The 25,959-nt window shown below is 38.0% G+C and overlaps 2 protein-coding genes across 21 annotated transcripts in view; both read right to left on the minus strand.

Annotated features, from left to right (window-relative positions):
- The window catches only part of LOC139114378 (potassium channel subfamily T member 2-like), a 165,719-nt gene extending 160,578 nt beyond the window's left edge, over nt 1-5,141 (minus strand). For 9 of the 20 annotated variants that reach the window (XM_070676069.1, XM_070676083.1, XM_070676072.1 and 6 more), the window contains exon 1: nt 4,836-5,074. In XM_070676069.1, the coding sequence (XP_070532170.1) occupies nt 4,836-4,936 (101 nt within the window). In that variant the 5' untranslated portion in view covers nt 4,937-5,074. Of the gene's footprint in view, nt 1-4,835 lie in introns of all 20 variants that reach the window. The other 11 variants (XM_070676078.1, XM_070676089.1, XM_070676079.1 and 8 more) reach the window with 6 other exon arrangements.
- An 8,087-nt stretch (nt 5,142-13,228) lies between these two features.
- Nucleotides 13,229-24,613, minus strand: LOC139114374 (calcyclin-binding protein-like). The gene is made up of 6 exons (XM_070676059.1): nt 24,435-24,613; nt 21,672-21,930; nt 21,333-21,429; nt 17,778-17,877; nt 16,526-16,620; nt 13,229-15,851 (listed from the first exon to the last, which is right to left on the minus strand). Exons 1-6 carry the CDS (start codon nt 24,453-24,455, stop codon nt 15,698-15,700), a joined length of 726 nt encoding a protein of 241 aa, XP_070532160.1. The 5' UTR covers nt 24,456-24,613; the 3' UTR covers nt 13,229-15,697.
- Between the last annotated feature and the right edge of the window lie 1,346 nt (nt 24,614-25,959).

A 25,959-nucleotide genomic window follows, 5' to 3' on the forward strand; every position in this document is an offset into this window, starting at 1 on the left:
GAAACATTAGGCATAACGTTATATTAAGTCTAAGAGATTCAAAATATGCTCCTGACATGAGCAGACTCAACAAGTTGTACTGTAAAGATGATACGCGACAATACACATGTACACTTTCCTGCAAAAAACAAATTTGTAAGACTGAATGTGTTAGGCGGCTGGCACAAATTTACTTATTACACAAATATTTTAGTCTTTGTGAGAACTGAAATTATTGTAATTATTTTGTTTACCTCCATCTTCCTGTAAATGCATAATTTAAGAGTCCTGATGCACAGCATTACATGTATGAAGATTATTAACCAATTCAGAGCTGTAATTTTTTCAACCAAAATTTTAGTGCAACATTTTACCAATTTTTTATGAATTTTTCTGTAATGTTTTGATATTTTGGACCATATTTTGTATTTCAATGGCTACATTTTTTTTATCAACCATTCGGCAAACACCTGATAAAAATTGACTGCGGTATATTTTATAGAGGTGCTCGAATAAATGACTTTAATGCTAAAAGGGTTTAGAGGATAGCATGTAGATTACCGAAAACAAATGATAACACGTGTACTCACAAATAGGAAAAACACATTCATCAATATTATAGAGACTAATGAACTAAATTAATTGGGTAAATATTTGGTTTTTATGAGAAGTTAAGATGCAAATTAAATATTGGTTGATGTGATTATGGGGGCATCTTATGATATCTGAAAAATAGTTCCATATGAGGAATAATTCAGACCTAATTGCCAAAATTAATTTTCTCTTGCCAAAAGTATGATATGCCCTGTCACACATGCTACCTTTAAACAAGAACACATAAAGGTTGGTTGACAGATTTGTGGAGCACATACATTTCTTCGAAGGAACAACTGGTATGATATAAAAAAAAATCAAAAACCATATAGAGTGATTGATTGCATTTGAAAATATCATATGGAGAGCAGAATATCAATTGATCTAAAAATTGAAATATTTTTTTGAACTTTTGGCATACCAAACAAATATCTCATAAATTTAGAGACATAAAAATTCAAAATGGCCGTGCATCAAAATTGAATGCTATCAACCATTCACGTATGGTTTTCAAGATTTACATTGTGATGATGAACAAACGAGGATTTCCTCAAGGGGCTTGCAGTGACTTTAATAATACAAAAGATGAAAGCAATGCATACAGGAAATATCATTTCTGAGACTGGCACAATAAGATTCAATGAATTATTCCTCATAATAATGCTTCTCTACATTTTTCTGATTTTTGAGTTTTTTCTTCAGAATTTATCAGCAAAACTAGTAACAGATACCCCGTATGCTTTCACGTTGTGATTTTGTCAGTTTCTAATTCAGTGACTGTGTTTGTAGTATTTTATGACTTACATTAAATATCAGATTTATCAAAAAAGAAAAAAGTGCTTGTTGTCTCTTACTGAAGAAATCTGAGCAAATATTTTTTTCTGGCTGTATGGAATCTTGACTACTGTATTGTCATTGTTGTTCTAAATTCAAATTGTAACATGTACAAAATTACTGTTAAATAAAATATGCCTACATAACTTGGCCTAAATTTACATCTGTAAATTTCTTATTCCCCTGGAAAAACTGTAAATAAAAGGAGAAAATCAACGATGATACTACAAGTGTGCTAATTTTTTCCTAAATACGATGGAATTTATTGATCTTTCAATTTGGCGTGGCCTAAATAAACATTTTCCCACCAAAACACCTTGTTTCTAGATTCTACCAAGCGTAAGTATCGCAATATGTTTCCCTGTTTTAAACCATTATGTACAGGATGGTGCCTACAAAACATGTCAGAGTTGCAAATTATAACATTTTACAAAAGCTAGAAATAACGTATATGTTTACCATGTGAATTATCTATAGATTGTGAAAAAGTTCATAAAAAAGAAATAGAAAATGTTATATTTACACGTGAAATATATAATTAAACAAAAAATAAAGAAGAAAGAAATATGATATTGTGGAGTTGTATTGTGTAGTTGTGGTACAAGTAAAGACTGGATACACAGAACTGTAGAGCATAAGAAAAGATTACATATTTTTGAAAAAATACATACATGTAATGATTGAAGTTGACATTGAACAGAACAAAACCATGTAGTCGACTAGAATGAATAGAAGAAACAATGCGGATATTCTATCAATTCCACAGTCTAGTTGTGTGTATACATGTATTACTGGTTTCAACATCACAAATTGTCTATAGTCATGTGTATTACTGGTTTCAATATTACATTGTCTCATTGTGTATTGCTTGTTTCAACAACATCACTGTGCAGTTTTGGTTTGTGTCTACAAGTGTACTGTGCCTATACAATCAACATGACATCAGATAATCGCCATGGCTTTGATTTGGCACCCGCCCACAATAAACAGCGTGTGTAATCCTACTGTGACTGCAACTGGCCGATATTGTACAGAGAGACTAGCATGTGCATACAACCAAAGAAAGCGTTTAGCTTTGAACAATTATGAGGCCAGTCCTTATTTCTGGCAGCCTTAAAAAATAACAAAATTCATAATTCATATCACAGATATTTTTGATGAAACTGAACACCAGCATTAGATTAACAGGCAGATATTTGAGAAGAGAATTAAGTCATGAGTCAATATATGATGCTGTATATAAATATACACTATGTACCAGTAAAATATATGTAGAATGTGTAAAATCACCGTATAAAAACCATTAAACTGAACCCATGAAAAGCAAGGATAGAGGGGAAATATACTTATATAATTATTGCTTATCACAACGAGCCTACCTGCCTGCTTCCTATCATTTCTATCACAGTTCAATGCTCTCAACATTAGGACCGAGAGCCAATTTCTAGGAATTCAATTCAATGGTGCTACATTATCCGCTTATACAGTTATGTTATATAATGGGCCACTTAGAACTTGTCAGTAGTTCACTGGGAAATCGATTTGTTAAGTCCAAATATATATTTACATATCATTCTGATTCAGAAACAAAAACGTTCCAGGACAAACTAAACAAGCAGATATGAAGTGAAATTTTGAATATTATGAAGTCAGAAAATAAAAAAAGACATCGGAATAGTTTGTCATGAGGTCACCAGAAATCATTTACAAATAACTGCATGACAGGCAATTTTCTAATGCTGCCAAGTACATGATTTGCATAGAACAGTATATAATAATTTTCTTTGCATTCATTGCATTCATTCAAGAATTATGTCTTTACAAGAAAAGTCTGATTGGCTTCCCATGTAATCTTGATTTAAAAGATGGCTCTGAAAGAAATATAACAAGTATACAAATGACATTTACACTGCTCATCATCCAAACTTTAAAACTCCACATATTTTCCTATTAATGCAGTTCTACGTATGACATATTTTCTTGGTTTTTTTTCTTCCAAAATCATACATTGATACTAAACTGCAGTCTGTGGTCAAACTTGCAGGTATTGACCTTGCCAACACAGCCCTGAACACCTGTGTCAAGTCCAGTGATATTGTCAGCATATGAATTATAACTGATAGTCTTTGCAAGGTTGAGTCAAATAAGAATCAGTCAATATGTGTGTGCAATAAACTGACCTACATGCTTGCTAAAACTTTTTTCATTTTTTTAAAATCTGCATGGTTTATCTTTTACTTTTTTGATAAGTCACACCCAAGAAATAATCAAAAAAGTAACAATTAAAAATAATAATGAACCCATTATTAAAGAATAGTATAGTCTCTTTAATTTCCCTAATTACAAGCCACCATAAATACCAGCACAGCTGCTTTCCAAACAACGCTTAATTTATTAAAGAAATGATGAAATTTTCACAGTTCACTGACATTTTTAATCATATTATCAGCATTAGCTTTCGTGTTAGCCAAATTGACCAGTTATTATAGAACACCATGCTGGTGCACAAATTGCCAATGTCTGTTTTTAAAGTCAGAAATGTTGTTTGTTTAGTGTGTTTTTTGCTTTCCAAAGAAAATTTCAAATGAAAAGTGGTCAGTTCTAATATACATAGTGGAATGTTCAAAGATTTCAACGTAACGCTATTTGTGCTTCCCCCTCTCTGCTATCGAACTTGAAGAAAAGAAGAGAGATAACCTTTATCTGTTGAAAGAGGTCAATTTTCAAAGCAAATGTTACCTTAGAGAGGTACGGCTTTTTCTACACAGTTAGTTTAGACGTTCCACAGACGTCCATGGTTAACTATACTACTAATACTATCTTGGTTGATTACACTCAATCACTGTTACGCAAACGTTGGCTGCACTGTGTTATGCCTAGGGCGTTGCGGCCCGTCGCAAACATCTTAGGCGCCAAATGTTAAAACACTGACGGTCAAGATATTTTGAAGTGCGTCGTGAATATAAAGGTAATATCAGGGAGATAACGTCCCCGTGCGCTTCTGTGTTACGTTCAAGGTATATCTGCAGCAGCGAGGCCAGCAGTGGTAGCGCTAATATTGTACAGTGTAACGTGGGGCCACGCACTTGCAGTGGGAATGCGGGTTGACATGTCATGTCAAACGATCGATGTTGTTATTGTACTGACAATTATACACATGACAGTCTGTAATACCAGCTGAAACATATACCCGCAATCGCATTAGTGTTGCAGATGTTCGTAAATCGGCGAATTACAAGAAAAAATGCGCGGTTTTTTCAGCAACAGCCGACCAAAATTTATTCAATCCACGATGGTACTTGTTGTGGGGAACGTACTTGTACAACGCACGACAGGCACGACGACACAGCTAATTTCTCCTCGTTGGTTTCCCTCGCTGACTGACTCTCACATACAAAACTTGCACATGCATGTAAAAAATAACATACCTGTCTTCTCCTTCCGCATAGTGGTCCCCCAAAACCAAATCCCTGAAACGGTATCGCGGCGGTAGCGGTGGCACGGTTCCGTCAACTAGTCCTTCCGCCATGATCGCAATTCTTGTTTTCACTCTCTGTTACGTTTGGCGACCCCCTGGTGCCCTTGATATTATCGTTCAATGGCGATCGAGCTTAATTTTCCTGGAAAACCCCGGGAAGGCGTCAAATACAGGTATTCGATGGAAACATTGTTTTCGGAAACAGGAAAAAAGTGTCTTCAGGTGCTCTTTGAAATTATGTAGGGATGGACAGTCTCAACAAACAGCGAGAATATCCAGTTATGAAAGGGTTGGAATGATCACAAAGTTAGAGAGCTTTAGTCGCAAGACAAGCTTTTTCGTTAAAAGAAGGTCAATTTGCGACAGATTAGTTGACTATGTCATTGCTGACGTCGGGTGGCGCATGTGCTTGACAAATTACACGAATGCATCATGATGTGATTGGTGCCAACATATAAATGAAGTGATAAAAATATAATTGCGTGCATTATTATTTACCACTGTTTACATTCAAAACAAAAGCAATATCATTTTACACATTTTCTTTTTTCTCTGACCTTTCTCAATATGTCCAATTAAGCTCACCATTTTGTGTCTGCCAATGGAAGTGGGTGACTCAGTTCTAATTTGCTTGGATTTTTGTTTTTTTGGGTTTTTTTACCCATCAAACTTCAGATTATTACACGCAGACGCGCTAGATTCATGGAACCGAAGAAATTGTCACATAGCATTAGCAACATCGGCATAATTTGATAATGTGAGATACTGATCTGATCTGTGTCTGTATAAATTTTAGCTACTGGTTTTTAATTGTCTTGTTTGTATTTTTACTAGTAATACTTGAAAGTAGGTTTCTCTTACAAATCTTTATACGCTTTCCATCGCACTTCTAACCAAAATGTCCATCGAGGTACATGTAGTCCTAACACTAGAACAGTAGTCACAATTTCATTTCCATGGATCAAAGTTCGGATTCACAAAAGTATCTACAATATTTCAATTTTTGTTTGTTTGTTTGTTCGTTTGCCTTTGCAATCATGCATAGGAAACAAATAGACACTCCAAAAACGGGACAGGCAACAGGGGGTTCCGTGGCACAATTCGGCCAACCAATAAACAAATTTGCATTTCCAAGAAAGAAAATCGAAGTGGAGCTAATTTTCAATTTTCAAATGGTTTTATCATCTTGATTATTAACTATTAGGCCTATTTTTAAATGTAAAATCTTTGGGTTGAGATTGAAATATAGGAAACAGGTGTATACTGCTGTGAGGATGGCACTTTACGGCCATTCAAATTTCCCTCTGACAAACTCTATTTCCCACAATTCGTATTTCCGTTTTTTCAATTTCCAATATACCAAATGTCCGATTTTCCCATTTCATTTGGGGCGTGGCCCAGTATCTTTTCATACTATGGCGGAAATAATTGTATCGAATTGGAATTAAGGTGTAACATTTATCTCAGTGTGACCAAATGTACTGGGGCGGGGCTTACGATAATTAGCACAAGATGCTTTTAAAAATTAGCTGGAATGAGGGACTGGTCAGTTTCTTCGGCCTTGGAAGCCGGTTGATTCATGGGGGTCACCCTGTTTTTCACTTTGGTGATGGGGTCACCTATTTTGTAATGCCCAATTAGGGGGACAGTGTTTTTAAATTTCGACATGGGCTCATACTTGCCTAAAATGCATCGTGCTAGCCATGAATTTCATCATTCAGTTTCATTTTTCGGCGCGCCCTTTGGGCGCGTAACTTTACTAATATAAGGTTATTACGAAAATACTTCAAAGGATGCACGAGGACATAGGCGTAGCGTATCGCTCGACGCGAAGCGGAGGGTGATGCACGGCGCCGATGTCATAGTGCATCCTTTGCGGTATTTTCGTGATAATCTTATTATTATGCATCTTACATTCTTCACTGGGACATCAAATGGTCTAGTCTCGCATGCCAGACCTCGAACCTGCATGCGACGCGAGCGGCGAAGCCGCGAGCAGCGAGTAACCGCAGGTTACGAGGTCTGGCAAGAACCAACTGCTCAGGAATGTGATGACGTCAAAAGTGGGCTGTCTTTCCTATGCTAATAAGTATAACTTTGGACCACCGCGTACAGACGGCCATAACGCATTTTCACTGTACTTGTCCACCACGTTTCACATATCTGTGTCGAAAAAACGCTCAAGCAAAAATCTACGGCGAGAATTTATTTGTTAGGCCATTTACCACCAGCTCATCGGCAGTTGAATGGGGCCAAAATCTGAGCTTCGTTTGAACGGAGCAAAATGAAAAAGCAAACTCCATAGAGGATGTCGACGATCAACAAAATGCAATCGCAAGCATTGAAGCAAGGCCGGAGCAATCTTAAAATTAGAGATTGGCCATATTTTGTCGGTAAATTCACGGAAACGTCTCCTTCAAGATAATCTAGCATGGCTACCTCCTGCTTCGGTTTCAGACTGTCCATCACCACTTTCTTCAACGGCACAGATCATTTTTGCAGATTTTTTTCATCATGGTCACTGGGGATAGCGTAACCGTGATTTCATGAAGCCGTACTGTCTGAGGTCAACGTACAGCAGTTTACTTCGAATGAAACATTTCTGGATCACAGTCCCCCTTTGTGGAGGGACTGTGTCTGGATGAATGACACGATCATTCAGTCAAATTCAAAAGGCTATTTTTAGACGCTCCACCTACATTCATGAATAAACAACAGATATACTCTTTCATCCAGCCGATTTTCGAAGCATTCTATTGGACAGTATATATAGCACGTCGGTTCTAGCCAGACCTAGTAACCTGCGGATACTCGCTGCTCGCGGCTTCGCCGCTCGCGCCGCACGCAGGTTTCGAGGTCTGGCATGCGAGACTACAAATGGTCTAGCTGTGCAGCTATATGTTGGCGGGATAGGGTGCGTGGCTACGAATGTCATCAAAAGGTCAACCCCGCCTTTTGATGACCCGCATAGCGGCGCACGCTGCCACGCCAACAATAGCTGCTTTTCCAAATTGTCAGAGTAGTGACCGTTTTAGTGCAATATCAACATTTTTTCTTCCGATTTATAGTGCAAATGTAGAACGCTATCTCAGACGGCTTCTGCAAGCTCTGGAGTGTGTGTACTACACACGTAAGTCTTACGTACAGAGCGCGCGAGGCTGAACAAACTGGCCAGTCCCTAACATCGTCTCACATAATATACTGGAAGACAAGAAAAAAAACTGTTCTTTGGATGGTAGAGTGCGCGTGCACTTCAGGCAATGAATTTAAGTTGGTGCGTTCAGCCGCAAGAAATTCAAGAAATGGGTGAAAAAGGAAGAAGTCACCGCGAAATAGGTGTTCATCTCCAAAATGTTTTGCCCAGGGCAAGTGGTATCTCTGAACGAACTGTTTGACGATGATGTCTCAAACATGATATCAAACGCCTTTAAGGTCAAGATTTTGATCGGGTTGGAACAGGTGCAATTTATTAAGTGAGCCGGCATACGGATTAAAACTATGATTGGTTACTTAGATCATTATGAGGAGAACATCATTGCGTACAAAGATTGACAGCTGAATCAGATAAAATTAAATGTGGATGCCGCGCTCTGATTGGGCTGATGATTGTCACAATTTACACAATGTTCCAGTTTGCGACGTTGACGGGAAGCGCGCAAAACTTCAGCAGGTCAGGTCAAACTGATCATATCGGACTTTCCTTTCCGGCGGCCGCAACACTATTGTTCTTTGTATGTTCGTTACTCTATCCGTTGATCGACTTGCCCGCGCAAACAACTGTCACAATTTGATGCATTCCTAGACCAAAGATAGATACTATCAGCTGCCACGCCCAAAATGAAATGGGAAAATCGGACATTTGGTATATTGGAAATTGAAAAAACGGAAATACGAATTGTGGGAAATAGAGTTTGTCAGAGGAAATTTGAATGGCCGTGAAGTGCCATCCTCACAGCAGTATACACCTGTTTCCTATATTTCAATCTCAGCCCAAAGATTTTAAATTTACAAATAGGCCTAAAAGTTAATAATCAAGATGACAAAACCATTTGAAAATTGAAAATTAGCTCCATTTCGATTTTCTTTTTTGAAAATGCAAATTGGTTTATTGGTTGGCCGAATTGTGCCACGGATTCAACAGGGGGGTCCTTTGCAAATAAGCTTACCCATTGTTTGGTCAAATGACTTTGAATTTAATCATGATTTGCAATAGTTTTGCCTGTCCACATATTTCAGCTTTCGCGCGTCTAAGCAAAGTTTTTCCGATCTGCATCATCAGTAAGGTAGCCGTCATTATTTATGGCCTGGGTGGGAGGAATCTGGGGTCACTCAAAAAATCGAAAGCTACAATTTAGGGGGGTTGCTCAAAAGTGGAGAACAAGAAAGGGGTGGGGTATTCAATTTTGTTGATATGTACTGAAGCATTTAGTGAAGTTATGAATTAATACAACAGTAATAGTAAAGAACAGCAATATGTATGCTTGAGATATGTGTGTTCATACCCGGTGTATGTACACACACACACACATAATATATATATATATATATATATATATATATATATATATATATATATATATATATATATATATATATATATATATATATATGTAGAAACTAAAATCTCATTACACTATGTGTTTCACGTTATTGTGATCTTTAGACGAGAATGATCGGCTATTCGACGTGGCAAGCCTTTAATGTTCGAGGCTAGTACTGAGTACATTTTTCAGTATTTCCTGATTAAAGATTGACATACTTGCCTGAAAATTCATGAGAAACGTCTGCTGTCCATATTTAACATTGTGAGTATAGGTTACCGATAGGGGAAAATGTGTAAAGCAAGCTAATTCTGATTCGACCAGTGGAATGCCTTGACAACAAACCCATCTTTTATTGCAGGGAAATAATGAATAAGCTTAATAAATGTGAATAAATGTATGTCTGTATGTCTATTTTTGTATGTCTATTTTTTTCTTTTAAAAAAATGTAATCTTCATTGAAATCAGTGAACTGGAATATAAGTTTTGGAATACTGTCTCATGTTTCTGTTCCTTTGAGATTTTTATAAGAAAAAAATCTGAAAAAAAATACTCCCCAAGTGCCATCAAATAACATCATTTTAATCTCTATTTTTCAAAAGCTCCAAGGGCAGCAGAGGGGACACCCCTCTCCTGACCTCCCCCATTGCGCAGTCGCTTGTGGTGCTTTTGCACCACATCTTCGCCCTCTTGTAAAAAAAATCCTACGGAGAACACTGCATGTCATCAGAGCACTTGAAACAGACCTGTACATCAGCCCCTGTCACAGCAATGGAACCTCTTTCCGACACAGACCTGTACCACAGGGTTTAATCTGGGTCTGTACAGGGCCTGTCACAGCAGCAATCCATTTTTACTGTATAGATATTTAACTTTCCCAATATTTGGGGTTTTTTTGGGGGGGGGTCACTCAAAATTTCTGTAGCAGAGAGGGGGGTAGGGTTACTCAAACACGTCATTGTTGGCAGAGGGGTACTCGAAATTTTGGAGTTGCAATTCCTCCGGACACCCCCAGGCTGTAAATAATGACGGCTCCCTAGGCTGCGCAGTTTATTCATTGACATTTCGCTTCTACTACTCTTTTTCCCCCATATAATTATCTCTGAGGAAATCCATTTACTGAAAACAGGACACAACGTTCAATATAGAACATAATTAGATCCCGTAAAACAAGGCGATTTACGGTCAAAATCGTTGGCAAAGTGTATATTGATATTCTCATACTCTTATCGAATGTAGAAGTGCCGTATAAAGTGCACGGAAGAGTTAAATTTTGGACAATGTTTTGAGTGTATTGAAAGAGACAGTGACAAATAACTACATCGTTTGAGATTTTCATAAGAAAAAAATCTGAAAAAAAATACTTCCCAAGTGCCATCAAATAACATCATTTTAATCTCTATTTTCAAAAGCTCCAACGGCAGCAGAGGGGACACCCCTCTCCTGACCTCCCCCATTGCGCAGTCGCTTGTGGTGCTTTTGCACCACATCTTCGCCCTCTTGTAAAAAAAATCCTACGGAGAACACTGCATGTCATCAGAGCACTTGAAACAGACCTGTACATCAGCCCCTGTCACAGCAATGGAACCTCTTTCCGACACAGACCTGTACCACAGGGTTTAATCTGGGTCTGTACAGGGCCTGTCACAGCAGCAATCCATTTTTACTGTATAGATATTTAACTTTCCCAATTTGGGGTTTTTTTGGGGGGGGGGTCACTCAAAATTTCTGTAGCAGAGAGGGGGGTAGGGTTACTCAAACACGTCATTGTTGGCAGAGGGGTACTCGAAATTTTGGAGTTGCAATTCCTCCGGACACCCCCAGGCTGTAAATAATGACGGCTCCCTAGGCTGCGCAGTTTATTCATTGACATTTCGCTTCTACTACTCTTTTTCCCCCATATAATTATCTCTGAGGAAATCCATTTACTGAAAACAGGACACAACGTTCAATATAGAACATAATTAGATCCCGTAAAACAAGGCGATTTACGGTCAAAATCGTGCCGTATAAAGTGCACGGAAGAGTTAAATTTTGGACAATGTTTTGAGTGTATTGAAAGAGACAGTGACAAATAACTACATCGTTAGTTTGCATGTCTCGTAGTCATTCTTTATATCTGGAAGGGATATTTGTGCCTGACGCTCCTCTTCTGGTATTATACGGTTAGTCGAAAGCTTCATCGTATTTGCACTGCATGCTTTGTGTACCCTGAGTCGCAAGCCCGCGGGTCTGCCGGGCGCAAGTTAAGTCACGGACCAGAGCGGAAAAACGTATAATGACATATGTGAAATGCGTTTGGCCATATAAATAAAGAAAATATCATGGTCAACACATCGTACAAGAGCGACAATTTTCTCCGCATGTAACATAAAAATCGAGCGAAAAACAAATATCAGTGTTCGTTACTGCAATATACAGATTTAAAGAAAGTAAATATGTATGTACCGCTCTCAATGTGGAAGCATTTTTCCTCGTTTTAATGTATTAATTCAATGAATTGTCGCTCTTTAAAGAATTTGTCAGACTTACAGACGACATAAAGGAAAAGGCAAACTATGAACTGCCTCCTGCGGACCTGACTCTCTTGATCCTATTGATCTTACCGTAGAGGGCGCCAAATAAGCATATTTCCATGAATTCCGCCAAAGGGGATGAAGTAACTACTGTTTACAACCCCTTCATAGATACGTTTGATCATAGGCACAGACGGTTGAAGAAACTAAAAATCCTCTGAGACATTTTCTTTAGTTAATAATGTAGGCTAATGAACTTTTCTAATGAATGAAAACAAATATAAAGACAAACAGTAGCTCTGATTAAAGTGAACAGTTCAGAAAAATGAGTAAATTTGTCTGCAAAAGGCCATCCCTTAGCTTGAAATTTTTTGGGGTATTTCTAATAAATACAACAGTTATAAACACATACAGACATAGAATACATACAATCGACAGGTTCCCAAGCGTTGTGTAGCGTGGACATTTATACTGGTAGCATGAAATAATTAGAAAAATCACGCACCTACATCATATTGTCTCAACACTGCAAATTTTAGGGTCTTGACAAAATGGCCCAAAGACCACCAGGACAGTGAACATCAAACCAACTTGAACTGATCCGTTAGCTCAGTTTGTAGAGTATCCAAGTCAAATTTGGGGGACATGGATTCGAACCCTACATGGGTCATTTTTCAAGTCCCAAACATTTGCAGTGTAGAGACAATCAGATGTACAGTAGTTGCGTGATTTTTCTCATTAGTTTATACTATAGATAGATAGATATAGATGTGTGCATAGAAAAATTGATGACTGGAGGGAGTGTCAAAATTCTTGAGTGAAAAGGGGGGTCTCTCAGATTTCATGTTTGGGACAGAGGAGATGGGGAAAGTAGGGGAGTAATTTCTCCAGCTGTTCCTCAAGTCATAAACCAAGATGCTTCTTCATTGACCTTATTACGAATGTGAAACTTTGCGGATACTTGCATGGCCTGCGTGTTTATGAAACAGTCTATGTTTATGGTATGCCAATAATGTTTGTTTGAGAATCGCTTCGGCTGATTTTCACGGAGCGATCTACCTTGCTGTTGCCAGTTGTCACTCAAGCGCCATTATGAATTTTCGATGAGTTAGGGGTCTTTTATACCCCGCACCGGGGTTTAATAACCATTGAAAACTATCATTTTGAGCTAAGCTACTACACCCGGTAAATTTTCCATCAATCATACCCCTTGAAAGAACGGCTCTTAATTATTATAATCATTGATATATTTTGAACTCAAGAATAATACCATCCTTACAACAAAATATTTTTCACCAGACTACTTTTTATTGTGATTATTTTCCAACAAATTTCCACAGAAATGATCTAATAAATTTGTGAAAAATTTTGAGAAACTACATTTTTAATTTTTTTCGTTTTGTAAACAAAAGTTCTATAAAATGATCCTGGGTAAAGAGATTTTTATAAAACCTTAAATCACAAAGTATAACCAATATATTTGACTGAAAACAACATACATTAAAATTTTTATAGAAAACATTTTGACATTTACCTGTGAGTAGCAAGCATGTTAAGCAAATGATAAGCTGGAGGGCTATTTATTCCCTTACTGATAAAGTCAAACAACAACTTTAAGGGAGAAAACAGAAAATTTGGCACATCACTGAGCTCCTATGAAGGTACGTGTTATCAAACAATGGCGCTACCATTTCCACTTCTAAAGCAGCTTTCATAAGGTGGCTAGGTTTTTCACTGGATAGTTTTTCCTCCTGCACCAGACATGCAAATCTAAGCCACAGCCAAGTTTGGTACATCCTCCAACTATCACGAAATGTCATTGCTTTATTTTGTGATGAAATTGCAAAAGATGAAGATACAGGCAAGCATGAGTAACAAGAAATTTGAATAATGATTCCATCCTTCAAATATTTACATTTTGAAATTTGATATTACAAGGTTTGGTGGAATATGCTCCTTTGGAAACCATGAAAAAACATGGCGATAGTACAAATTTTGCACTGACATATCAAAAATACCGACTGATTTTTTACATACGTCGAAAGTAATTCAAGTCTTTTTAGCTAAAAATGATTAGACATTCAAATGCTTTTTCTGACTGGCACAAAAAATCAGGATTTTTTGTTTTCAACCATAGTATCAAACCTTGACAACAGTTGCAGACAGGGAATAAGATGACAGGACTTCCTAGAGTAGTTGTAACTATCCTGATTGATAATTGCCTGACTGTCCAGATAAAAAGATGTATGATGCACTGTTTGCTCTATTAAGGCAATAAACCACATCCATGTACAATGAGATTTTGACCAATTCAACACATACCGGTATGTGCACTGGGTAAATTTTGATACTATGGAAACAAATTACCTTAATTTTAACAATATTTGAAATTCAAAAGGGCCACCATCCCTGTGTTATCTCTATTGGGAAAAGATTTATGTTTGATTTTCACAAAAACAAGCCATTAAAAACGTAAAGGGAAACTGTTGTTGGAACTGCTCCTGTGCGAGTTCTTGTTTACAAACAATGTATTTCATGCACGATATCTAGCCGCACCTCATCACCATAGCTGCAACATTTAAATTATACGATGTAGATTATGACAGACACGTTTTAACTTTCATCAATCACCATCGTACCTTGGATACAGTGTTTACATTGGTGGTATGGGTCCGATACAACCTTTGAGCACAGTTCCGACGACTGTATCCCTTTCAGTTACACTAAACAGCTTCAAAATGAGCCCTCACAAGTAGAAGACCAATTGGCAATATCAAACTTTCAGAGTCAAAATATCTGTCCCCGGAGGCATGATTTACCATATCATCTACTGAAAAGTTTTCTCTGTTGCATGACACTGACAGTGACTGTGGTTGTACTGATTAGGCCTTCCTGCTCATATCTTGTCACAAGCATCACATCAATAAAGATCTAACATTTGGCCACGAAGCACAACATTACGGGAAGGCCCCATTAACTTAGGAATACCCTACTTCCCTAGAGGATCAATTTCACAGACCTGCCTTTCCTACAATGGCATAAGCTGGATTAGATAAACATAACAATGGAACATTAACACCTCGGGGATTAAAAGTCTTCTGTTTGTCACCCGAGTTGGTCAGGCAAGAACTCGGGTTTCAGGTACCATGCCAGTTAATGCAGTCTTCCCCAAATGAAATGCAAACTTACACATCTGAAAATAATGATACGCTTTGCTGAAAGATAATGATTTCAACATGTGACATAAAAGTAGACTTATTTGAAAGGGCTATATGCCAGTTATCTGTCAAACTGAAATATGACGTTGTTCGGTTCTTTAGTGAGCCACCAATGACAACTTTATTGACAAAAGTAAGAATTAAAGTATTCACTTTTATGAGGCCTACAAACATTACAAGATACACAAAATTACCCATTAAAGCTAAAAAACTAACAAATGGTTGGCAGGCAGAGAGAGTGAGTAAGCAAATCAGTTATTCCAGCATTTCAATAATCATGTGATTGAACTGACCAATCAGTCTTGTGATATCAACTCACCATGGCAAACAACCATTTTGAGGTACGATTAGTTGCATTTTCACCAAAAAGTCAAACAGATTTTTATACGGTCAATGTTCTCCTTTTCAGGCATCGGGCATTCAAAGTATACCATTCAGTAAAACAGTTACGAACACGACGTGACGTATCAGTCGGCCAAAGTCTACTACCATTTCAGAGGAGCCATACTTTCCTATGAACATCAAAATCTATGAGCCCTACATTCCCATATCTCCCATATTTTTATTGCGAGATTCAGTCCACGCCTTTGCGATGGTGCGTTTCATTTCATCGTCACCTTCCTCATACATGTTTTTCATCAAATCCATGATTCCTGCCGAGGGGTCTTTGTTCTTGTCTAAATTCGGTTTCCTGTTGGTAAAAAAACAAATGTGTGAAATCTCATTAACAAATTGATGTTGGTTTTGAAAATGCTGAAGGGGAAACTATGGAAGGAAACTTTCACTGTTATCCTCTTTATGTTGGCCAACTCTTTCACGTTACCAAGGAATTCTAAAGTAAAGGCAGAGTTGCTGTCAACGATACATATTCTGTTCGTTTATTGCATTATTGACTACAGGGTTGTCCATGAGGGGATTTTGAAGGTTGGCCCATCCGTTTTTACGGTATTCTATTCATATGTTAATAACAATACAAAAGAATCCATTTTCACAAGAAATTATTATGCAAATTAAACATTGTTATGTAAATCAGTCATCCCTCTGAGCTATAGAAAACACTGCACTATGCATAACAAGAATCTAGAGACTGAAACATTTCGTTAAATTTCTGTCATAAGTTTTTATTCTTTTTTATGAAATATAACTTTGTAAACTGTTCACATACTCAAACACTGTCAAAATCAGTTACTGTGATTGTAGTCCTCTTCAGGAAAGTGACCGGCAAGATCAGTATTTCCTTCCTGATACATGTATATGATTGGTTTGGTTGTTATAATGCAAACTGTAGTGTTACGAGAGCAACAAATTTCAACTCAAGAGGGCAGTATAACATATGATAAAATATGGCCAAAAATGTTGACTTACTTTGCCTCTTTCGCCTTCATCTCTTTCTGAGTCACATAGGCCCACGTTTCCTTGTCCTTCTTTTTGAGCAGCACAACCAACATGTCTGTTTTCACCTGTGGTACAAAACAAACAGTAATGATGGTAATGGAAGAGAAATTTCAATGTTGCTCACATTGCTCAATGGGTACTGTTGCTGGCAATTGAACAAATTATGTTAGTCTGTGGGCTAAGTAAAGGGGTCCACATTGCACCCCCTCATAACCCAACTTCACCAGTATTTTTTGTTTCCTACAGTCTACTGAACAAGAAAAGATGCCACACAGGATATTTTTGGATGCACTATACGTCTTGATGGGACACATTCAGGGGGCTTTCATCCTCCGGATACCTCTGAAACAGATCTATTAAAATTGATATCACACAAATACCGGTACTTCCGAAAGGGACTAAAGGCTTGAAATATGCTGAACCAAATAGGGGGGGGGGGGGGGGGGGGGGGGGGGGATGAATTGACAAGACTATGGAATTATATTTCTCCAGTACATCAACTTTTATGATTGATGATCCTTTAATAAAGTTTTCAAATCAAAATAAATTGACTGACTAAAAGTATAAAGCCACATGTCATCCCAGATAAAGAAGTCCTGTGAAACGTGATCTTCTGTTAGCATGCCCAGCCGAAAAGTAATATTAGTTTATATTTCATGGGTTATACTTCATCAATCGAAAAAGAAGAGATTGCATGGGATGATGAGGAGGGTGACTTGAAATATATTTTTGATACATTACTACTATAACTCTGTTGTTGTGCAGGTACTGAGAAGCTGATGCGTGCTAATGCAAAACCTGACATGCACACTGTGCATGTTAGAAAAATATACATTTCAACTCCTGGGGGCTCCAGTCACAATAACAAACGCACAGAAACCATATCAATGAAACTAAATTGGACTGGTCATTAACTGAAGTGTAGATGTGATTTTTTTACCTTGTGTACACAGGTTTATTTAGGGAAGATTAGTTTTTCTTGCAAAATTTCTTTTTTGATGATAATTTTCTGACAAAGACAAAGCCTAAAATCTAGCCTCTCAGCAGAGAGGATAAGAAATGGTAATTTAACCCTTTCACCACCATGGTTTGGTCCAAACCCATTGTTCTCAATGGTAAGTGTGGACCTCTATACAGGGAATTGGGGGTGAAAAAGTTAAGATTCAGATGACAGATGTATTGAAAAACCACCCATTTTTAAACATGAGGTGATTCTGCTTACCTTAAAATGGCTGTCTTCAACTATGATTGGTTTTAGCAAATTGTTGATTATGAGTTCATGATTTTTCCCTTGTAAATTGTTGACTAAAACGTGTAGAGACCTGGAATCAACAAAGTGCCAAAACAAAAATTTCAATGTCCAAAGCAAGAAGTGCATGTAGCATCTTGAAGCTATCTTTAATCTCAAAGCATATTCTATAGGGGTTCAAGTGTCTATGGTACAAAAGTACACAGAATTTAACATTCATGGCCATGGCTTTATGCCTGCAAATACATGCATGTGTACCCTTTTCTTGCCAAGTTCATATTTTACCATCAGGTCAAGTTGGTCAAAACCAGTAAAGCAAAACATGACCCATATGGTGCATTTTAACAAAGACTTGAAGATTTGAAGGTCCTTGAAGATAGAGATACTGTAGACATGATTTTTACAGACTATAAAAGCTGCTATAACATACCAAGCCAAGTGAGTGAAAATATATGGTTTTGGCTCAATACCCATTTTCACTGACTTGGCAGATGGGACTTCAAGTGATACTGTCTGGCAGGTAAAAGGGTACCTAGCACAGCAATTCCTTAACCATAAAATACTGCACTCAGTTTTTCCATTGAAACATGTTTGGTCATACAATTGCAGATTAATCAGCTGCTGAAACTACATTGTCACAAAAGAAATTTCCACTAAGGTTGCAGCTGACAAAGAAAAGAATTGCAACTGATATTATTTAGGGTACTAACAATAATATAAGGTTATTACGAAAATACCGCAAAGGATGCACGAGGACATTGGCGCAGCGTATCGCCCGACGCGAAGCGGAGGGCGATGCGCGGCGCCAATGTCCGAGTGCATCCTTTGCGGTATTTTCGTAATAACCTTATTATTATACATGAATATTATAGATATTTATATTTTATATATATATTATATATACTCTTTCATTGTTGTTTTTTGCAAAACCTTTATTGTACTTTATGATCAAGATCCCAAGTGGGATACGATTTCAATAAAGGCTTACTTTACTTTTACTTTACTTTACTTTTACATCTTACATTACTGATCGGGGCATCAAAATGTCGGAGTAGTGGCCGTTTTCGTGTAATGTCAACAATTTTCTTCCGATTTAGAGCGCAAGTTTGTGCTATCTCGGACGCGCTTCTGCAAGATCTGGATAGTGTGTGCTGGGACTAGTATACCTATAAACAAGTCATCGTTGATAACACAGTCCCCACTTGTTAATGGGTACTTTGATTACAGGTCCTCAGAGAGGATAGAGTCCTCTTCATTAGGTCTGTGATAAAAATACTTTTGAATAAATTTGCTTGATACATGTCTGAGCTGTAGTTCAGGACATGAAAGAACGTAATAAAATGGCCACATGGCGGCCTTATTGGATCGTATCACAGAACAAATCTATGTGCATATGTATGACAGACATCCAGCTCTATGGGTTTGCTCAGAATTAGATATATGCATAATTAATGAGGTACAGTATGAAGCATCATAAGGTCTCCCATCATACCATATATGAAGGGTGTACCACTTGTGGTTCCTGAGTTATGGACAAATATGTATATTTAAGGTCAAATGTCATCGACGTCATGTGACATTTTGTCAAAAAAATTGTAGTGCTAAGTTATCCCTATATACCAAAAATCAGACCTCTAGCTCTATTTGCTTGCTCAAAATTAGATATGCACATAACTAATGAGGTACAATATGTGGCGTCATAAGGTGTCCCGTCATACCATATATGAAGGGTGTAGCACTTGTGGTTACTGAGTTATGGACAAATATGTATATTTGAGGTCAAAGGTCACCGAGGTCACATGACATTTTGTCAAAAAAATTGTATTGCCAAGTTATCCCTATATACCAACAATCAGACCTCTAGCTCTATTTGCTTGCTCAAAATTAGATATGCACATAATTAATGAGGTACAGTATGTGGCGTCATAAGGTGTCCCATCATACCAAATATGAAGGGTGTAGCACTTGTGGTTACTGAGTTATGCACAAATATGTATATTTGAGGTCAAAGGTCACCGAGGTCACGTGACATTTTGTCAAAAAATTTTATTGCTAAGTTATCCATATATACAAAAAATCAGACCTCTAGCTCTATTGGCTCACTCAAAATTAGATATGCACATAATTAATGAGGTACAATATGTGGTGTCATAGGGTGTCCCATCATACCATATATGAAAGGTTTAGGACTTGTGGTTACTGAGTTATGGACAAATATGTATATTCGAGGTCAAAGGTCACCAAGGTCACGTGACATTTTGTCAAAGTGTCTGAGATATCTCGTGACGTGATCGGATGGACTCATGGACGGACATGACCCAATCTAAAAGCCCCCTTGACTTTATCTTTGGGGACTAAAAACTGTGTAACTGCATCCTTTTTGCAATATGAATACGATGAGAAACTAAATTTTATTTTTCCTTTTGTCTTGGCTCTTATACATGGGAGTCTATGGACTGCCTTATACATGGGAGTCTATGGACTGCCTTATACATGGGAGTCTATGGACTGCCTTATACATGGGAGTCTATGGACTTCCTTATACATGGGAGTCTATGGACTGCCTTATACATGGGAGTCTATGGACTGCCTTATACATGGGAGTCTATGGAGGTGGAAAACTAAAAAGTCCTCTAACACGGCCAAATTTGATCGCATTGTGAAACAAATCGATGTGCATCTGTATGAGGTAGGGTACTATCCTTGTACCAAGTTTGAACAAAATCGCTCCAGGCGTCTCTGAGATATCTGCGTGAACGGACGGACGCACGGACGCACACACGCACGCACGGACGCACACACGGACATGACCAAACCTATAAGTCCCCCGGACGGTGTCCGTGGGGACTAACTAGGTACCGGTATATTCGTCCTAGGTGTGTGTGTGTGTGCAATACACACGTACGTACAGAGCGCGCGCAAGACATGTTCCGGCACTCGGCCAATGAGTCCCTTGTAACCGTTCAATAGTGAACGCGCAGATACAGCTGCACGGGATGGGGCACCTTGAAACCATACGTGTTACGGAACGGGCGTTCCGTACGGCTTTTTTAGCGCATGCTAAATTCTATTGTTCTCGATGGTAGATGTACTAACAATAATATTAATATTTCACAACATTCAGCTCATTCATGATTTGACACTATCTATGCATATCAAATGACCATAAAGTACATGTACATGGATGTATGTATATCCAGTACACACTCTGAATGACGCACCAAAGAATACCTATGTGAACAATTAATTCTTCAGCTTCTCTGATGGACACACTGCATATTGAGTTATCTGTTGTTATAGAGTGTACATGATACATGTACCACATACAAGCCTACATGCATCTACCTTCTACCTCCATACTCTGAGAAAACTGCCTAATTTCTACCTCTGTACACTGCAAACGATACCTTACTTATACCTCCATACAGTGAGAAAAGCTGCCCAACTTCTACCTCCCTACTCTGAGAAAGTTCCGATTCTAACTAACTTTCTAGTTGCACACTTTCAACCATTCACTATAGCACTTACTTTTCACCAAACTTTATGACACAGTTCTCTTTGGGCAATTGCTGTATACCATTGAGTGTGATGTAGAATTTGACAAACTTATCTGATTGATCCCAGCCTGTGAAAAAAAGTTGGAAACCATTACTATACATTCTCATTTTTTCTACACGCTGATGGTTTTTCCATGCAAATGTACGGTACATCATATACTTGTATTTTTATTACAGAATTATATGCTATCATACTTTAGAAATTATAATTTCAATGACAACAAAATGCTTTTACCTATTCAGACCTATGGTAGCAAAACTAATCCTTCACATATGACTACATAATATATAGCCAAATTATCATACATACCATAATTTGTAATTTTTACTGTATAAACTTGTGGTTTTGTTTCCGTCTTTGTGACGGGGCTTGCAGGCTGTCCACCGACTGCGCCTTCACTCTCTGTGACTGCATCTCCATTGGTGTTTTCTGCCTGTTTTTGAGCCAACTCCGTCCTTTTGCCAATCTCTGTTTCTAGTCTCCGTTGCTCAATGATTAGAAGGTCTTTGATTTTCTGTCTGGTTGCAACACTCTGCAACTTCTTCACTTCCTCACAGTCGAGCTTGAGCTAAAGAAGTAAAAAGAAAAAAAAACAATCAAAATAGAATAAAAATTACCTAAAGGTAGAGTGGGGGCAGATATTCTGACTCTTAAACTTGTATTATACTTTTTTGATCTACTACTTTGGAGTGCTCATTCTAAAGTTTTTTGAGTACGAAAAATTTTCGCATCTCAATTTTTCAAAAATAAAATTTTTATTCTCCCTTAGTGTTACATAGAGATGGTGACCATTTTGAATTTCATGAGTTGAAAACTATTGGGTAATTGTTTCTCTAGTACCAAATATTGCATGATGACTTCCTACCTTTATTCTTGATTTCAAAACAGAATGATTTAATGTTCGGATGTTTTAGAAAAATTTACTGTTTTAAGTCTTTCAATTTGGAGGCACAAACTAGCCGAGGGTGAGCCTACCGTAAAAGATGAAAAGTTAAACAGTGTTCAAACCTTTCTCAGGCAATTATAAAGGAATCTATAGGAATTCATAATCATGTATAAAAATCAGGGGTCACTATGCAAATTCTGGTGATATATAATTTGAAATTCAAAGTGTCTGTCCTCAAAACACAAGATGGTGAAAAGGGAAAAAATAACAGGCTTCAAAATCAGTCCATGCAAGTAGCATGCCAGCAAACTATTGTAGAAATTTGAGAATTCTGAACGTCTTTCCACCTACAGCAACTGCAGTACTCTATTTCGCTAATGAATGGTTACAATCTGACATAGAAATACAAATACAAAAGAGAAGTTGTGTGTTGAAACCATGAGTTTCACTTTTTTCTGTAATTCTTTTAGAGTAGATGAAGCTTGGACTGCTTACTTTTGGTGTAAACATACAATTTTCCGTGGGAAACAAGCATTCTTGTGGAGGTTAAATTGGTACACACTGTGACTGAGTTTGACGAAAATGTGAGATACATGTACTTTTGGATTTCAGGTTTGTTTTATGTGATTTGGGATATTTTTCTTGTGATATATGTGTATTGCTTGCCATTGGTGTTCTTCTTTTGCGTTACAGCAGCTATGATTTGCCTTACTGTGAAATAATTATCATATCAACGTCTTAGATACAGCTTTTATTACAGTTAAAACACTACAGAAAGTATTGGGGCAATTAACATCAACACCAAAAACACAGGTAATCATGTGCTACTGGTGCTAATTTGCAACCTAAATGATTGTCATATTTTTCTGCTTTAGAGCATGTGTAATTTTCTTTAATTAAAAACTGGGTTGGGTGGTGAGCAAGAAAATCTTAAAATTCATGTGCAGGAGATTTTGCTAAAGTACGACAAATCTGCATTGAAACTTGCAATGTTTTAGATTACAAGGTATAGCTATATATTTGTAGGTAACTGGTCGGTTTTGCCTCTCCATTTCTGGCCCCAAGTCATTTTGGCACCGCAACTCAAGACATTTTAGCATCCCTGTTTCGATTTTTTTCAAACTAATTAGTAATTGACTGACCCGTCATATTCGTAAGGGTGACCTCTGCATTCTGACCAGTACTTTTATGTGCATTTTGTGTGACTTTTGCTGTACTGTTTCGGCACCGTTTTCAAACTTTTGCCGTATCAGCAGCTATTGCTATCGATAAACTTGTGTCACAGATTTGAAAATGATATGAAGACTTTTTTCTTACAGTTTCTTACAATCTCACAAAGATTAAAGCATGTACGGGAATGTTGACACCATTATACTTATACTTTTTTAGTGCTTTGATTTGTAACATTACGCTCTAGCAGAGGTTCCCCCAGGTAGCGTAGAGCGATGCCGAAACGTCTTGGGCCGAAAAAACTTGGTGCCGAAACATCCAGAAACTCTCAATAGGTGTGAGGGGCAAGTAAAAAATTCACAACATATGCATGACAAATGAAACATGGTTTTGATTATTGTGAGCCAATTCACACCAGATGTGTTCCACGGTATGCCACGACAATCGTATTATATATCGAATTATCGATTCTTTTATTACTCGATCGCCTTACAAATTTTGTTTACATGAGGTGGGGGGGGGGGACTCGCTTCAGCACATTTACCTCAGTGTGCTAGATGAATACAAAATTACGTAAACGAGTGACTGGGTAAAATCACAGTAGCTCCAAAACCGTGGTAAAATTACTTACTTACACTGCCTAGGATATAGCATTACTTGGACTCTAAGATAAGTCATGTATTAAAAGCTAGATTTTGTAGCGCATTTCTGCTATTTCATCACACGTGATATTTCCTTATGTACTGGGATGGTTGCAGCATTGTGCGACCTCCATGGTCGGACGAACGTTCGATTGTCACAGTCCGTTGGGTAGCTCCGTGGCACGACACTTGACAAGGTCCGACTGTGGCTTGAGCACGTTTCATGACACTGTAAAGGCTACTTACTGTAAGGCTACTCGACTCACTAACACTACACTGTAGTCCACAGTGCAGTGTCGAGTACACGTGAGTTGGCCGCGGTACAGTACTTCTGGTAACCGCTCAAATAATGGTGGTTTCGCTCATCAACCTTACCTCATTCAGGGCGTCTGCCATCTCTCAAAGTATGTCGAACAAAACGTCTTCAAACTCGCTGCGTTCAACTTTCTGAACGATATCTGATGTCTCTATGAACCAACTCGCGGCAAACGCCTAGCTCGTCTTAGCGTCCTACAGAATTTCTCAGAATGAGTGTATTCAATTGTTCATTATTTATTTCCTTCAATAATTCCCGAAAGTTCCTACTCAATTTGTGCAGCGCCCTCTACAAGACATTTCACAACCTATCGTCGACAGAGAAGATCCCTCGACGTTTGAATAGCTGTATGATTGTGAAATGATTTCGATAATGCTTATTGTAACTTTAATTTCATGACATTTTCTGCAGCTTTGGAATTTAAGCATGCACCTACGACTACAAAAACCCGTAAACAGAAAAATGCCAATGAAGACCCTGGATTACCGGCGCAATGGCATATGAAAAATAAAAAGCTAATCTTCCATTTATCATAAGGCAATCGAAACTTGTCCGTCGTTTTAAATGTTATATCCTCCCCCAATTATTAAACATGACCCCCCACCCTTGGCAAACTTGTTGAACATGACCCTCCCCATATCCTCAATTTTACTATGGCCTTGAAAGACATTTCAATTTTGATACAGAAACGACGAGCATGCAATTACAAGGCACAAAGTTATTTTGATGGACCTTTTGTGTGCAGACGACATCAAACAATTAAACGAAAATTGATTAGATTAGATGATTAGACAAACTATGAGTTAACCAGGTTTATGTAAAATCATAATTCCTAGACAGGGGAAGACACTCGTGCGCCAGCATCGTCCCCCGTAATGGTGCTTCCACAACCAGTGAATATATTAAATGTCGTAGTCAGAAGCAAACCGTCTCCTTCCCATGTAACCAGCTGAATTTCATTGACAGACGTGCTTTTCACTGATCCTCAAAACTTTGTCTGGTGAACTGAGATATCATGCTGCTAATAAAACATATACCAGTGGTGATGAGAGCCGGGGTACTACCTTTGATGTAGTCAAGTCCAGTCAAGTGATGATTCCTCACAGACTGACATTGTCACATAAACTGTCGACAGTCGTTTGCGCCATTTTCGTCGCTGAAGTAACACTGGGAACGGCTGAGTCCGAGGGCCGATGTCTGGGCCTCATGCCTTCGGCACTCGTAGTCATGCCAGCGGCATTTCCGACTAGCGCCTTTGGCACTACGCTTGCGAATCCCCGCCCCCGTATGTACGAGAGACTTTAATACCAATAATAGGGAAGAAAACACACAAGGGACTGTCGACAGTCTAATTGTCATTTAAAGAGAATTACAGAGGTCATAAAACACTTATTGCAACTTGTAACACTTTCCTCAGTGCTGTGCTGGTGTAAACTGAGAACCTAGGCATTTTCATCCAGTCAAGAGATTATCTCTAAAGTTTCAATAGATTTATCAGCATTAATTATAATCTAGCTTTTCCGATAGACAGATATTACATTGTCTGTTTATGTCAGAGTAACTCCATGATCTGGTAATAATTGA

The sequence above is a fragment of the Ptychodera flava genome, chromosome 16 (genome assembly GCF_041260155.1).
Source record: "Ptychodera flava strain L36383 chromosome 16, AS_Pfla_20210202, whole genome shotgun sequence".
In the NCBI taxonomy this organism is placed as follows: domain Eukaryota; kingdom Metazoa; phylum Hemichordata; class Enteropneusta; family Ptychoderidae; genus Ptychodera; species Ptychodera flava.

Excerpts from the sequence above, each read along its gene's own strand:
- LOC139114374 (XM_070676059.1), bottom strand. The coding sequence starts at position 24,455 with ATGGCAGACGCCCTGAATGAG. Across the intron at positions 21,931-24,434 it reads TGGCAGACGCCCTGAATGAG|CTCAAGCTCGACTGTGAGGA; the intron begins GTAAGGTTGATG and ends TTACTTCTTTAG. Across the intron at positions 15,852-16,525 it reads ATGAAGGCGAAAGAGGCAAA|GAAACCGAATTTAGACAAGA; the intron begins GTAAGTCAACAT and ends TTTTACCAACAG.